The 16,856-nt window shown below is 34.7% G+C and overlaps 1 protein-coding gene across 5 annotated transcripts in view; it reads right to left on the reverse strand.

The window, feature by feature from the left end:
- LOC132701988 (dopamine receptor 2) overlaps positions 1–16,856 on the reverse strand; it is a 241,809-nt gene that overhangs the window by 16,089 nt on the left and 208,864 nt on the right. For all 5 annotated transcript variants that reach the window (XM_060670369.1, XM_060670368.1, XM_060670365.1 and 2 more), the window contains exon 3: positions 80–164. In XM_060670369.1, the coding sequence (XP_060526352.1) occupies positions 80–164 (85 nt within the window). The remainder of the gene's footprint in view (positions 1–79; positions 165–16,856) is intronic.

Below are 16,856 nucleotides of genomic sequence, written 5' to 3' on the forward strand. Positions count from 1 at the left end.
ACGTGAAAAACGAAAAAGAGACCTGCGGAGGGTGAAAATCGAAAATTTCTGCGGATAAGTGAGCGCGATTCTTTTTTACCTGACTGGGTTTGCTTCTAAATGCCGGCTGGTATTTCCGCCTGATGGACCTGGGGCAACAGACGCACAGGATTCGGAGGAACGCCCTGAAAAATATAAAATTAATAAGTGAAAAATGTTTTTTTTCCCCGCTTTTCCTGCGTGGGCAGGGCTTTTTGTTCGGTTTAAGCTACACCGCGTCAGAAGATAAAATATTTTAGTAATCCAGAATACATATGAGGATGTAAATTTTTGTGTAGTTTCAACTATTCAGTTTTGCCTTAAGAGGGATCAATCTGGTTTACTTATTGCATTTAAAAAGCCTTATATGGCGGCAACTAGGGCCAGCATAAGAATAAAGTTTTAGGGAATAGTGGTGTGGACACTTCTATTTTTACAGTTCATAACACTCGACATGTTTCAACATCTTCTGCCTTTTGTAAATGTGTTTCGATTGATATGATTCGAAAAAGGGCTAATTGTTAAGAACGTTCTAAATGATTCTTTTTTATAATAGGCATATTTAGTTTGTTATTGTTATCGTTTAATAACAAATTTGCTGAGTTTCCTTTCAAAGTCTACGTAAGGGGTGTTTTTTTTTTCGATGTATTGAACTTTAAGTTGCAATTAAACAACAATTCGATTGACATGAATTTTATTTATCCGAAAGATAATCTTGTGGCATTACATTTTAAATACGATTTCTGGAATATGACCGCCACGGCTGGCGCGGATATAGTCTAATCTGGACGTCCAATTTTCGATGACTTTTTCCAGCGTTTGTGGCCGTATATCGGCGATAACACTGCGAATGTTATCTTCCAAATGATCAAGCGTTTGTGGCTTGTCCGCATAGACCAATGACTTTACATAGCCCCACAGAAAGTAGTCTAGCGGTGTTAAATCACAAGATCTTGGAGGCCAATTCACAAGTCCAAAACGTGAAATAAGGCGGTCACCAAACGTGTCTTTCAATAAATCGATTGTGGCACGAGCTGTGTGACATGTTGCGCCATCTTGTTGAAACCACATCTCCTGGACATCATGGTAATTCAATTCAGGAATGAAAGAGTTAGTAATCATAGCTCTATACCTATCACCATTGACTGTAACGTTCTGGCCATCATCGTTTTTGAAGAAATACAGACCAATGATTCCACCAGCCCATAAAGCGCACCAAACAGTCAGTTTTTCTTAATGTAACGATGTTTCGACATACACTTGAGGAGTAGTTTCGCTCCAAATGCAGCAGTTTAGTTTGTTGACGTAGTCATTCAACCAGAAGTGCGCTTCATCGCTAAACAAAATTCGCTTATGAAAATCGGGAACAACGGCAATCTCGTTTTGGGCCCATTCGGCGAATCTACGCCTTACTTGATGATCGTTTAGCTTCCATTCTTGCACGAGTTGGATTTTGTAAGCACGTAAACCAAGATCCTTCCGCAAAATCTTCCATAAAGTGGATGGACACAGATCCAATTCCTGTGCTCGATGGCTGATCGACTCATTCGGGTCTTCCTCAATGCTACGCTCTACACCAGCAATAGCTTCTTCTGTACGCACCGTAAGAGTAAACGTGGTGCGAAAACGTTCCATGGTTAATCGAATTAACTACTCTGATGGACGATTTTGTCGACGATAAAATGGACGTAGTGCGCGATACGTATTCCGCACAGAATCATTATTTTCGAAATAAAATTGTGCTATTTGCAAGCGTTGTTTAGGCGTGAGTCTATTCATGATGAATTGCCAAACCAAACTGAGAATAAATCACTTGACAGCTGTTAAATCGGTCGCCATCTTGAACAGTAATGCCAACTTAAAGTTCTATACATCGAAAAAAAATACACCCATATATCGATTTTATAGAAGAGGTGTAACCTATAATTTGATGATCAAACGCACTTACCCGGTAAGTGAAGTCCGATCGTAATTGTGTGTTACACCTTTTCGTAGAAATCACCAATTACCGCCCAGTGTACCGCTCTGAACAGGACTAAAATGCCCTTTGGTAAATATTGACATTGACAATGTCTGCAATAAACTAAATAAAACCTTTTTCGCAATATTAACAATTAAAGATTCATTTCTTGAGAAGGCACTAATAGCTTTTTACTACGCGTCAGCTTACTCTTCCATTTCACACAATATTGTCAACTGGGGACAAGCGAATGATGCTGAGAGAGTGTTTATACAGCAAAAAAGAATACTTAGGCTGATTTTTAAACTTCCTCCGAGGCAATCATGCAAAGAGACATTTCAACAGCTCAAAATATTAACAATGTCTTGTATATACCTATTTAAAATACTTTTGATCACACATAAAAATAAATATTCACATAGGAAGCATACTGATATCTACAGTTACAATACTCGCAATAGAGAACATCTGCTGAAGCCAAAACTCAACCATATGTTTTATAAAAAATCACTAAATTACGCGGGACCATATTATTATAATTTGCTGTCTCCAAGCATAAAAAATTTATCTATAAATCATTTTAAAAAACACATCAAGAGGCTCCTGTCGGTCAATGCTTTCTACAGCCTGAAAGAATTTGAAGCGTACCTGAGAGCATCGTAAATAACGTCAAAAGTTTACCGAGATTTTTCTAATGTATACTCTCTTTTATTTTAAATTACATTAACTTGTTTGTCATGTTTGTTATATAAATATATACTCGTATTCGTTTATACATTACTTAAGATTATGATATACATTGTTTTTACAATGAAACTTGTAATTTATTATTTGTATTTATTGACGAAACATCCATTGTATCACCTGGTTTTGTGAATAAATAATCTATCTATCTATCTATCTATCTATATAAACGGGCTTTAAAATAGAATGAGGTTAATTTCATAGATGGTAAGTATACCATGAGTGGTGCCACCTAGCGACTAGAAGAGGATGGGTGTATTATTTAATTAGACCAAGTTTAGTATTTTGTTTATCTTTGGGAAATTCCATCACCGATGAATAAAGTGATAGAATTTTCTCGGGCTCAATTTTAAATTAATGCGTGAATTCGGCTCATATGAATCCCTCATCCGGGTATTAATTCGGCTTCCGGACGGAGAAAACTTGAATGTGAAAATGAAGGTGAAGATCTCGTATCATTTTGTTGCCATTGACGCTCGCCTGGAAACAATTCTCCGTTAGTACCAAGCAAGCCACACATACCTATGTATAAATACCCATTATTTTCATGTTTCCTATCGTTATTAGATAATAATTACATGACTATAATTAGTAAATAAAGATTCTATAGTTATTCCATTATTCTATAAGTATTGATATACGTGGTAGTTAAGATTGCGTTAATTATTATTAAATCATCCTTTTTAATCTTATTCATCTTATTAATAGATATCAAACAACATTAGTTTTCTTCGTTTATCTTAGTGCACGTATGCATCTAAGGGTGAATACACAATTAAAAGGGATATAAAGTTAATTAAATTAATCCCTTCTGAATCATTAAATATTAAAAATTAATGATCACAGTAGTCGCTGCATTTAACTTTCAATCATAAATTCTATTCTAATAGAAATGTTTGGCGTAAATGACCCTGCATAGCTTTAGTAATGCTTATATACCCGTTGTCTCAGATTTGGTCATTCTTTCCTCCTGAATTCTACCGCTTACCTAATGTTATGTAATGTTACGTTAGACATCAAAATAAGAGGTCATTTTCATTTATTTATTTATTTAAAAATTGGGTTGTATGCAGTAAAAGGTTACAAGCATAGCCGTTGCGCCTTAAAAAGATATGTTAACAAGTAGATCTAACCTTTAACTATTATCAGCACAAAATTATTAGCATTATGTAAAGTAGACACACTAACCCATTGTCAAACTTCCATTGCCTTTATTTTTTGTTGACACAACGTTTAGCTGGGGACTAATTATAATCCTAAGACTCCGAAGTTTATACAGGGTGTCCAGGTAATACATCGCGTTTATTATTTGTTTTAGAGAAAAATGTTAAAATGTAAAACTTATAGATGTGGGTAAAAGAAACAATTTGAAATTATTTTGAAATATACAGGTTAATTCATAAATATGTGGGAGATCAAACTTATTAACACATCATTAATCATTAATACCTCCTGTTAATGTTCTTACCTAAATGCTAATGCTATAGCTAAACTTAATGTTTCTTGGGGTATATACATTTATTTTATTTATTATATAATACAAAATGTAATGAGGAAATAATTTATTAAATCTGAGATTTCAACAAAACCAATTTTATACGCAATTTTGGAAAAACAATTTAAACACTATAAAATGCAATATTAATGTTGGTAATTATTCCAGAAAAAACACTTTGAAAGGCTTTTTTGAGAAAGATTTAATGGCGATATTTTCACTACCAACAGAGATATAGGGCATTTTTCAATTTTCGGCCCTTTTGAGAAGTCCCCATAACTTTTTTATCTATGAAAATTCTGGATTCTACAGTCCCCTGTTTGCTCATAAATAAACACTTTTTATTTTATATGACAATCATAGTTCTTTGTGATCTTATCATCAGTGGTATAAATTTGTTAATACCTGTTAAAAAAAAGGCGGAAATATATTGCATTTTTTGTTTGAAGAAGTAGTGGAAAGTCCAAGCATATACTCAGGAGCTGACGTAACAAATGCTGTAAAAAATAAAGTTTTGACTACTTTAAAAAAATATAAATTTAAGCCATATCGTACCAGAAACACCCACCAATTATATGTGAAGGAGATGCCGATAGAAGCATACAATTTTGCAACTGGCTTATCGGAAAATGCATTGAGAACATTAATTTTCCACTGTATATTGTTTAGAGTGATGAAGCGGGAAATGACTGTTCCGGAATACAATTCTAATCGCGGGAGTACAGAAAGTCCCGATGCTGCAGTGAATCAAATGGAATTTTCCGAGGTAGATTTGTGGTACCTTATTTTTTTTTCTTTTCTGGAAATCTGACAGTGAATGGTTATATAAATATTTTGCGAACAAGTGTCTTTTTAAAATTTTGAAAGACTTACTATTAATTCTTGGAAAAAGTATTTATCATCAGCAAGGTGGTTGCCGCGCTCACAACGCAGAGATTGTCAGTGAACTTTTAAATGAAGAGCTTAGGGAAAAGTGGATCGAAACTAGAGGCCCCATTCCGTGGCGTGCGAAGTCGTGTCATCTAACTCCTCTATTTTTTAATTAAAAGAGCTTATACTTAAAGATACAATTTTCCAAACCAAAGTTAGAGCAACCCACTCGAGAAACGTTTGCTTTCATCAATCCTATAGAGTTAGTGAATAGCTGCCATTCGGTACGATAAAGGTGGGTTCAGTGGATTTGAGAAGGCGGCGCCCAATTTGAACATTTGCGCTAAAATATTTCAATATAATTCATGTATTTTGTTAATTAGGTTAAAATAACTACAATTTTGTTATCTAAATAATCAAAAATATTAAAAATAATATCCAAAATTAAAATTTGTATATTCAATGGTTCTGAGGTTTCGCGTTTTTCACTTAAGTAATTTCAAATTGGCCTTATCTTTTTTTCAGTTCCAGTGTTTATAATTTTTTTTTATGTGACGTCTTTTTAAACAAATTAAGCACGACCTACTAGTAGATAAACAAAAAATGCCCCATACTTCCGGTTTTTTCATCAGAGATATCAACAAATCTATACCATACAAAATAAAAAAGTTGTAAACATTTATGAGAAAACGGAGAACTGTAGAAAAAATCTGAATACGCCACTGCATTTGCCTTAAAAAATGCACTAAGAATGGAAAATTTTCGTAAATAAAAAAGTTATGGGCAATGTTCAAAAGGGTTGGTAGAAGATATCGCCATGCGGGTTTAACCATTAAACCGTTAAAACACTATAATGAAGACCAGGCTGTACTCTGACATAGCCATATGCCAACTTGATATTTTTTTATCTACGAGGTTTAAATGTTCTTCTTTCTAACAGTGTAGTCAAATAGCCGGGTCGGATCTAGACGGCCATCTTTTTTATTCGATTTTAGGCTGTATTTTGGACATTGCTGTGCAACACGGTTGCCGAAATTTAAATCAACCGACTTAAACTTTTGCGAACTTTGCTAATTAAAAAAAAATAAAACTACATCTGAAACGATCCAAGAAAAAAATCGTTTCTCCAAAGTCCGTTAAGCTATCGAAAAAATTATTAAACCCAAAGATACGCGAAAATTTACGTTAAAACATTTCGATATGATTAATGTAAAAGAATAAAAAGTTTAATTTTTTGTACCCAACTGTTTATTGTTTTTTCATTATTAGATTAAAAGAACTATAATTTTGTCTTCTGAGTATTCAGTAATATTAAAATTAAATATAATATTACATATATTATATAACATTAAATACGAAAAATAATATCTAAAATTAAAATTAAAATATTAAATGGTTCTCAGGTTTCGTGTTTTTCACTTAAGTTATTTTAAATTAATATTATAGTTTTCAAAGGTCATCAACATATTAGGCACGGTCTACTAATAAATAAACAAAAAATGCTCTATATTTCTGCCCTTTTTCATCACAAATACCAACAAATCTATATGATTCATGTAAAATGTTTAAGTTTAATATTTTGTATGCAAATATTTATTGTGTTTAGTGTATTAGGTTACAACAACTATAATTTTATTTCCTAAATAAAATATATATTATATAATTATTATATTATATAATATTAAATATGAAAAATAATATCTAAAATTAAAATTAAAATATTGGATGGTTCTTAGGGTTCGTGTTTTTCACTTAAGTCATTTTAAATTGGCCTTATCATTTTTTAAACTTCCTGTAATTATTAAATTATTTTAAAGGTTTCTATGTCTTTGTGAACATATACACAGTCTACTAATTTATAAACAAAAAATGCCCTATATTTCCGCCTCTTTCACAACAGATACCAACAACATCTATATGGCTGAAAAACGCCATATATCTCGGTGCGGTTTTAACCATTCAACGCTTCTAAAAAATAGAGTCCTTGACGTGTAAGTAATCAAGCAATCCTGCAAAGGATCAACTGCGGAACGGAAACAGCATCCAACACTCAACAGCGGAAGGGGAACGATTAGGAAAGTCTATGGTGCAGATAACAAGGCGGAACGAAATCGGCTCCGTAACATCTAGGATAATCGGGTTTCTACTGTAGCCCCGGGTAATTGTAACTCCGCACTAAATGTATCCCGAGATAAACAACTCCCTAATTCGGGAAATCCCGACTCAACAAACCTAGCCCGATGCCGACCTTAGTTGTTCCTAACTGCGGCCTATTAAGGCCATAAAGTCGAATCCGTCGGTAAATAAAATCTTGATCTACGCTACTAATCCGAGCGAAACGATGGCGTCGTCGAGACGCCCGGCGTCCCGACGCAGCGCCGATCGTCCCGCGACGTTAGTTGCTGGGGAACTAGCGAATTAGGGAGTTGGATCGGAAGACCAATTATACCGGGAAGTTTTTTTTTTGGTTCGGAGACGGCTGGAAGCGAGAGGAAGGATCGAGCTTCGTCACTCTACCCACTCAGGTTCCAATCCCATTGATCGGTTGAAACTGGCAAATCTGGAGTATCCGGGAATAAATATTTGATTTACCCTCATGTAAATTTGAAATGTCTTCTAAAGGCGTGTATTTTCTAATAGATATCGGCGTTTAATTAAACAATTTGTACCTTAATAGCACATATATGTATGTCCCCGGATGGAGTATTCAAGAGGACAAACAGACTAAAAAGGAAAAAAGTCATCCTTTATAAAAGTTTTTTTTTGCTCTTAAAAGTAACGTTCGTAATCCCTGACGTTTGTATTTTTGTAGAAGATCTGATTTACAATTCCTACGCGAATGGGTAAATGCAAATCTTGTTATAAATTTAAAAATTTATTACAGATCACCAGTAAAAGTCTAGGTACAATTTTTTTGAAGTGTACTATATGCAGGATACAGGGTTTCCCACTGTAAGTGTCCATTAGAAGTTTTATGAGAATTAAAATAAATATTGTCGTGAAACTTGGTAAATGGCAACAATTGGGCCTGACGTACAATTTCAAAATATTTTGGTTTTTGTAATTTTGCCGGTTCTACCCGAAATTAGTGGCAGTCAAATTCTACCGATTATACATACGATAAATTGTTCATAACGGTTTTTTGCCATTGCCAATTTACCAAGTTTTTCTTTAAGTCCTTTGGAAGATTAATGAAGGATGAAGGTTTTGAAAATGTTAGGCATAGTTCCAAAAGTATGATGTTAAAGCGAACAGACATTCTTAATTGGACACACGGGTATGAGAAAAAGCTAAAATTAAGATTGGTTGCTAGAGAATGCATTTTCTTTTGACGAATCTTACTTAACACGTTGACTGTCACGGCAATTTTCAGAAATCTGGCCAAAAATGCCAATTTGATTTTAGCGTTGAAAATTAATTCTATTCAATAAATTTCATCAAGAATCATAAAAATGTTTTTTTTTTAAAGAATTATCTCGCAGATGGTTTCTTTTTGAATCGTTTTTTAATAAATTTTCTATTCAAAAGCTAGCATTGATTTTTTGTACTTGTAGCTGGCAAGTAAATACGGAACGAGATAACTCCTATAAAAGAACGCAATTTACGAGTTACCTCGTAGTTGACAGTCAACGTGTTAAAATCACTGCTGGAAGTTGCCTGCGCATACAGAAGTACAGAATAAAAAAAATCACTTGTGACTTAAAAAATAGGTAAAGCAAAAATTTTGAGTTTTTTTAACAAAGAAACTTGCACAGGCTTCTTCTTCTTCTTCTTCATGCGTCAGTTGTTGATGATTCCCATATTGGTCGTAAAGGCTAAAGACCTGAGTCGCAGTTAATATGATTTGGTTACTTATAGATTTCTATAGATTATCGGATTTTTAGTTGGTAGAAGAATTGATTACGCGCAAGAATTTTAGTTTTATCGAATAAAATTTAATGTTCCGGTTTAGTGATTCTGTCCGGCAACTGCTGGTGAGTTAATTTATCGTAGTTTCTTTCATGTGTTTTGAGCCCAGCCATAAGACTATCTCAATCAGAGTCGCTGAACTCAAAATCAAAACACATTACATGTGCTCTCCTCTCTAATAATTTCCAAATGAAAGATATCAACCTTTCTATCACAAAATACACTTCACCACAACCTTGCAATAATAATGAGTTCATAAGCAATCCCACACTTGCCACTGGTGTCCTTTGTTACATTCAAAACATTGCTGATCACATATCAAAAGTTCTTAAGAAATATAACGTCAAAACCAGATTTAATACTTGCAGTACTACAGCAGTTGCCGAACACAATCACTCGTCTCTACTCAATAAGATTCACAAACCGGGATTACCCCTTCTACCTATTGTCAGCACCGGTGGTTCCCCAACATATTCTGTAGCAAAATATCTAGCTTCTATAGTCCCCCTTTATTAAGGTCCCTATTCCTGAAGCTCTCAACATCATTGCAGATATATTAAAATCCGAGAATCTGGTGCCAAACTTGCTCATTTTAATTTAAAAATGCTTTTCTGGAATATATTTCATGCTAAGCGTCAAATTCATGAACAAACCTCAGCAACAGCTATTGGTTCTCCGTTCTCTTATTATTATAAGTCCTAACGAATATTTTTATGGAAGTCTCTGAGAAGAATACTGTCGACACCTTCTATCTGTATGAAAACGCTAAGTTGATGATACCTTTGTTATTTGACCTCATGGACAACAGTCCTTTCGAGATTATCTTAGCCGTTTAAACTCTATATATTCTAAAATACGTGTTAATATTAAAAACTACGTACACAGACCAATGCTTTGATGCATTGCCACATCACCATTTGCCCCAAATATCATCGGTTATCAACTCTTTTGTTTACAGAACCGTACAACTATCTCAACCCGAGCCACTGAACCCACAATTAAAACACCATACACCTGCTCTTCTCTCTAATAATTTCCACACAAAGTACACTTCACCATAGGCACCAAAGGCACTTCTGAGCTGCCTCACACTTGCCACTGTTGTTCATATATTCAAAATATCACATACCAAGAGTTCCTAAGAAATATAATGTCAAAATCAGATTTACCACTAGTCCAAAAATCTGTCAACACCTTCAATCCGTCAAAGACAAAATTCATATACGGCAAAGAATACATTGGAGAGACCGGACGAAAAAATAATAACTAGGCTCAAACAACTAATTCGATGAATCAGTCATGACTTTCAACAAATATGACATTCAAACAATATATAAACAGGTATGGTCTGTTCATAGATAAAAGAAAGTGACCAATTGCTATTGAATGGGATTATCCAAGAGTGGTCATTAACATACAATGCAACAAGATTATTACCTAAAGTTTCGGAATTTAAATTCAGGTAAAATTGTGGTCCCTAATAGAAAATAATTTTATACCTACCTGTGTTTAATATTCTTTGATTTGGTATATTACTTAGTTTAAATTTATTAGCAATCATTCTTATTTCGTGTGTAATACACCGTGTTGAATCGTGTGCGAATTATGCAAAATATGTGCGAGTCTAGTGTATCTCAGGAGATGCTCCCGCCCAAATGTAGAAAACACTATTCTATTGAGACTAAGGAAGTTATAAACAATGTTTATTTGACTCTCATTGAACGTGGTGCCAGCAAGCATCTTTAGAAGAAACGGCCACATTAACGAAAATTCCAACATCAACTGTTTGGAAAATTGTGAATAATCCCATTTCAGCGAGGAAAAAAAGAAGCGATGCTGACATTTTCTCGAGTGTAGATGAAAGTGATCAAGATATAGTACGGCGTAAAATTTACCAGTTATACGAGGAGCAAAGCGTGCCTACATTAGATATCTTAATTAGGAGGTTTGAAAAAGATGAAACCGATGTTAAATGTGGCAGAACTACCTTGTGGAAGTGTATTCAACACATGGGTTTTAGATTTAAAAAAAGGCACAAAAGGACAAAAGGCAAGTTTTAATGGAATCTTTTAGAATTCCGAAATGGCAACTGGAATATCTAGAAAAAAATTGGATTTACAGAGAACAAGAAAGGCCAATTATTTACTTGGAAGAAACCGGGTTTGACACTTATGATACCCCGGAAAAGGGTTGGGTTGACTCAACTGATAAGTGTAAAACAAACGCACCATCAAAAAGAGGTAAAAGAATAACTATTTTGCATGCTGGCTCTAAAAATGGTTGGATTCCAAATGGACTTTCTCTGTCTGCGAAAAATATTAAAGATTCTTCTCTGGATTATCATGAAGACAGCACCGCTGATTTATTACAAAGTTAGTTTAAAAACAAACTTGTTCCAAACATTCCTCCTAATAGCGTCATTGTAATGGACAATGCAAGTTATCACAGTAGACAGTTGACTAAAACCCCTTCCTCATGTGACACAAAAGCAACAATCCAAAACTACATGTATAATAAGGACCATAACGACATTTATTTTCACGAAGATTATACGAAAAAGCAATTAATTGAGGTTCTACAAAGCTTGAACCTACATAAGGAATACGTCTGTGATAATTATGCAAAGAATCTAGGGCATACAGTTTTAAGGCTTCCATTTTACCACTGTATATTTAAGCCCATTGAACATGTTTGGCACCAACTGAAATCTGCAATTCGTCGTTACAATGTTTTTCCCTTTGTTGACTCCAATATCGTCAAACTTATAGGAACCGAAGTTTTTAACATCCCTCCACAAAGTTGGGCAAATTCTGTTAAACATATAGAAAAAGCAGAACAATCGTATATCCATTTTGCAAATAATATAGAATAAGTAATAATTAGAACAGGCGAGAATGGCTATAGTAATACTGATATATTATGTGAATCATTTTAAGTAATTTAAATAGGTAATAAAAATAATTTGTGATTTTATTTTAGATTTAAACATAAATACATACATAAATAAATAAATATTGTTTAGTATCTTCCCTAACAAAACCCCAAATAATTAAATTCTAAGCAAAGTGCGGACCTGTTCGGCCATATTTCATTCTTACAGCTTGCCCGGGTCTTTCATTAATTCGTATCAGTTAGTCACTTTCTTATATCTATGAACAGACTTTACATAGTAGAATGCGAAGCAGTTTCCGTTAACGTCTGAAGAAGCCAACAGGCAAAACGTCAGCAAGTTCGATTCGTCAAACAACCAAACTAGGAGGAATCCAGCAGTTTTGTAAATACTATTCCAATAGCCTGTGAAAGTTTCTTTGAAAAATCACTCATTTTTATGCTAACTGTAACGGTTAAAAATTCACCCGGTATCTATATAACCTTTAAAATTGAAATTTAGCTCCTAATATAGAGGGGTACCCTCTAGTGCAAAATTTTGCTCGCTTAAAATTTTGACCGTTAAGTATTGTTATTTCGAACTCTGAGCAACGTTACTACTGTCATATTCTTAGTGTTACTTGGACTATAGAACGCACTATGAACTTGCCGAGGCCACAGTGATGCGGTGGGAACCATCCCCCTTCATTAAGCGTCAAATGAAACCGCGTCACGAATGATTCGCTTAAAAACCAAGAAAAAAATCTTCTATAAATGGCGGTGTCTGGGGATCGACAACTTGTAGCTGGTTACTAGTTTTTGCGCGCAAAATTAAACCCGAACGCTCAGACAAAACTCACGAACAGCCCCCCAGACTAATTAGTTTTTATATGGGAGGCTTATCGGGGGGCCGGAGGATCGACGGTCGATCAAAAACAAGTTTTTGATATACTCTCCACTTTCGGCGAAGTAATCTATTATTAAGTTAAGGGGTGGCTGCGTAATTTATCGGGGTAATTAATCGCCGCGATCCGTTTCGGTGTGCTGGGCGGCGGCGGCGGGGGCGGCGGTTTTTAATTCATCCTCGCCTAATTAATTTCCTTCGGATGGGACCGTTGTGTTTTGTTCCCGCCGCGATTGTCATCTCGGGGATAATAACTAACACGGTTAATGTATCGCGATGCTTTTTAACCGGGGGGGGTGATGTTTGCAAGTGGCCGCCGGACGGCGCCCTTAAGGGCCGTTTCGGAGCGCGCCGGAAAGGGCCTGTTTGGCATTTTTAAAAAAATTTTGGTTACTATAGTACAGGCTAGATTTACCCAAACTTAGAAAATTGCTTTTAGTTCAATACCTAAGTTTAATCCATAGTATTAATTAATATAATTTCAACAGGTACAAAATAATAGGCATATACACTTCAACCAGAAATATAGTGCTTTTACAGCCGTGATTAACTTTGACTACTGTTTATTGCTCCCTTATAGAACTCCCTGTCGAGCAGACCCTTACCCGTAACCATTCCAGGACCGTCCTAGGAATTTATCTATCTACACTAAAAGCGGGATATAAGTATGTTTTCAGCCTTTTTCGGAGAGCAATCATTGAAAATTGTACATAAAAAAAATAGTAAAAAGTAACAATTTATTACGTTATATTTCATTACATTTCTACGTACTACCATTATTAATATACAAAATATTAAATATAATAATAATAAAGTATCAGTCACTTAAATAATCGTCACTATCGCTACTGTCGTCACCTAGTTCAATGATCAACTCTGCGACTAATGGTTCTCGATAAATATTTTCTTCTTTTATTACTATTACAGATAGACCAGTTTTGTACTGATATTTTCGCTACATCTTGCCCAATTACGTTTATGTTAGTATCATTAAATTTTGTTGCAGTGTTATTCCTTCTTACATGCGCTTTCAACTCAGACCAAATTATCCCAATCAGGTTAATTATACAATAATATGGATGCAATCTCCGAATTTCATGTCCGTTTTGTTATGCTATCGAATCGTAGTCTTTATTAAAATGTTTTATATTTAATAATTCCAGAAGTTGTTTTTTCGTGTAGTTCTCTTCAAAATATAAATCATTTTCCTACAGAAATTCTTTAATTTCTTCTTTATTTGAAGAAGTATTTGGAATTTTTCAAATTTAGGCTGAACGATACGAGGGATTATCCAACATAATCACAGTATTTGACGATGGTTTTGGCAATAGTTTATTTTCAAATATTTCTACGGTCATGTTTTCATGGTAATCTACATTTGAATCTTTGACGTTTTTGACAGACCAAAATTTTTTTTTGTCTGATTGTCCGTTCTCCGTTCTCGTCTTTTGGCTTTTCCTGAATAACTTTCGAACCGTTGGAGTTACAAAATTAAAATCGGTCTCCTTTTTAACCCTCCGTGAGGCACATAAGCTTATAAGAAATGGCAATGATCCGATGCCGGTATCCACCTTTTTTCGCGATTTTCGATTGTTTTTTGAATGCTATGAAACACGATACGTGTCCGAAATTTGAAGCAATCGACTTCATATCTAACACATATATGCAGCTTTGCCCCGGGACGGAACCTATTGAAAATGGGAGGTCGGGAAGTATTCTAAAAAAATAAAAAATCGCGAGTGCATGGGTTTACAAAAAACACCATTTTTCAAAAACTGTTTACGAGAACACAAAAATTCTTCTACCAGAAGAAGCAGAATATACGGGTCTATAAACTTTTATTCGTGACAATTTTTCAAAAATATACAGAGTGCGCCGCAAATTGAAAAAAATGAAAAATGGGTCCCCCTATTATTGAAAATTGGATATAACTGAAAGACTATGACTCAGATCTCACTTTCTTTTATATTCCGATATAGCCCGTATAGACAGCAAAAACTTTTGTATTTAAGGTTTTCACCTATTGTACAGGGTGTTCCCGATATTTCGTGCTAAATGAGAAATGTGTTAGGTGTCCTAAATTTGCAGATATCCACTTCAAATTTTACCAAGTATTTGTTAAAAATATTTTAAAAAAATTCTGGTAATTTTAGCTTCCAGAAAAATATTGCAAATTGGCAAAATTCTTTAACCGACAGGGACAGAATATCCAGTGCAATAACATTTATTTCGGGCATTTTTTCAATTATATACAGGGTTTTAAAATTATGCGTCCCTTTACCACACGAAACCGCGAAGCTCTTTGATTTCATAATAAAAAGCTGCTTCGCGCTAGGCGCTACGAACTTGGCCCGCCCAGCGACGATTTTTCGAAAGCAACCGTGTTTTTATTGTTGCCCCTACTTTCCCGTCTGAATTTCTTATAAAATTTTGCTCAGGTAGTTCGTCTTCTAAATTATCATTAAGTTCGACTACCATCTTCACTTCGTCTTCAAATTCTGCGTTGTTTTCCATGTCTTCTTCTTCAACATTTTAAAGTGCTAAAAAACACGAACCTTCAAAAGATGTTTAATTGTAAGATTCAAATAAATATTTATTTCTATTCTTATGACGTACCTTTATCTACCGCGAATATAATCTGTTTGTTATTTACAAACCAAAGAACTATGTGGAAGACACAAAAATGCAAGAAGAAGAATGTTGTTAATCGGCAAAATGATTACTGTCAAATTTACTTGTAAGATAAATAGAGCAAAGGTACTTAGCCTTTGAAATATCTCCGTAATATATACGAACATATTCCAATTTAAATTATCAGTTGCGTTACCTTGTCCCGGAATCCACTAGTCGTACTTTGTAAAGAAAGTAGCGATCCCAATCCCAATTCAATTCGCTTATCGCAGCTACATTGTAAACAAAGGTAATTAAGGTTAGAACTTTGAAAGTCAGAGCACTCTCACGTAAAGTAAAGGAAAGCAAATCAAATGTCAATCAATAACCTTCAATTTATACGCAAGTGACAACATCGCCAGGCAATATCGAACCGGTTAGATGCTTTTCCTCGACCAATGAAATCTTTTTGTGTTTTTTTTTTTGCTATTTTCAATATTAAAATAACAAGCTCGTGTCGGGCTTCTTTTTGATTTAAAGCTCTAACGCGGATAAAACCCGAAGTTTCGCACCCAGGCTGATTCAGTTGATATCACGTTTTGTGGATATGAACATATTGGGTAAAGCGAATTTAAACAACTCGGGTAACTACCAATCTTCAAATTTCAGTTTTTGTTCCCTATCACTTGACCTCTTCTGGCATGGCATGATGTAACTGGGTACTTAGGGTGGTTCTATCAAATTATCAAGCACCAGTTCGCATTTTCTTTTGTGAATACCTCTAAGAAGGTCCCTCAAGATGAAAGGTGAAACGCCCGACAACCATTTAAACTGTGGACCGTCCAGAATAACAGAACAATAGCAATATACTGTTCTAAAGCGGATTGTTTTGCCCATTATGGGGCCAGCTTATGTAAGGATTGAGCGCTTAAAATAGTAAAACTGAAACCATTATTTATAACCAAACTCGTACTTTTCATTTTTCTGTTTTTTTTGGAGACTTTGTTTAATAACTTGAGGCCTAAACTTTTTCCGTTTTGGTTAGTTTTTCACAGTTAGTTAGTTTTGGTTAATTTTTCACTATTCGAAGAGCTACGTCCGGTGAAAAACGAGTGGCGCCAAAATGTTGTTTATGTTTCACCCACCCCCCTTTCAAACTGGATCATCAGGGCAAAAGTAGGACGCATCCGGAAATTTGAAACAACTTTCGCTGTTTTCCTACCCCGTTGAAGTCCTAACAACTGGAATACATTCTCTAGCGATGTACAAAATTTCAATTTTTGTGTGAAACTTTAAATAAATCAAAAAAGTTAAGCGGCGTGAAAACGGGGACACAATGGTCGAATTCGAAATGTTGGAAATTATTATAGTATAATAATTATATAATAATACATAATATTAAAGCGATATGAACTTTTTACGCCACTACATAGTCAAACACGAACCCGACAACTCTATTTGAACTTTTGGAAACTAAA

Source organism: Cylas formicarius, unplaced genomic scaffold (genome assembly GCF_029955315.1).
Source record: "Cylas formicarius isolate icCylForm1 unplaced genomic scaffold, icCylForm1.1 PGA_scaffold_5__7_contigs__length_24384050, whole genome shotgun sequence".
NCBI lineage: Eukaryota > Metazoa > Arthropoda > Insecta > Coleoptera > Brentidae > Cylas > Cylas formicarius.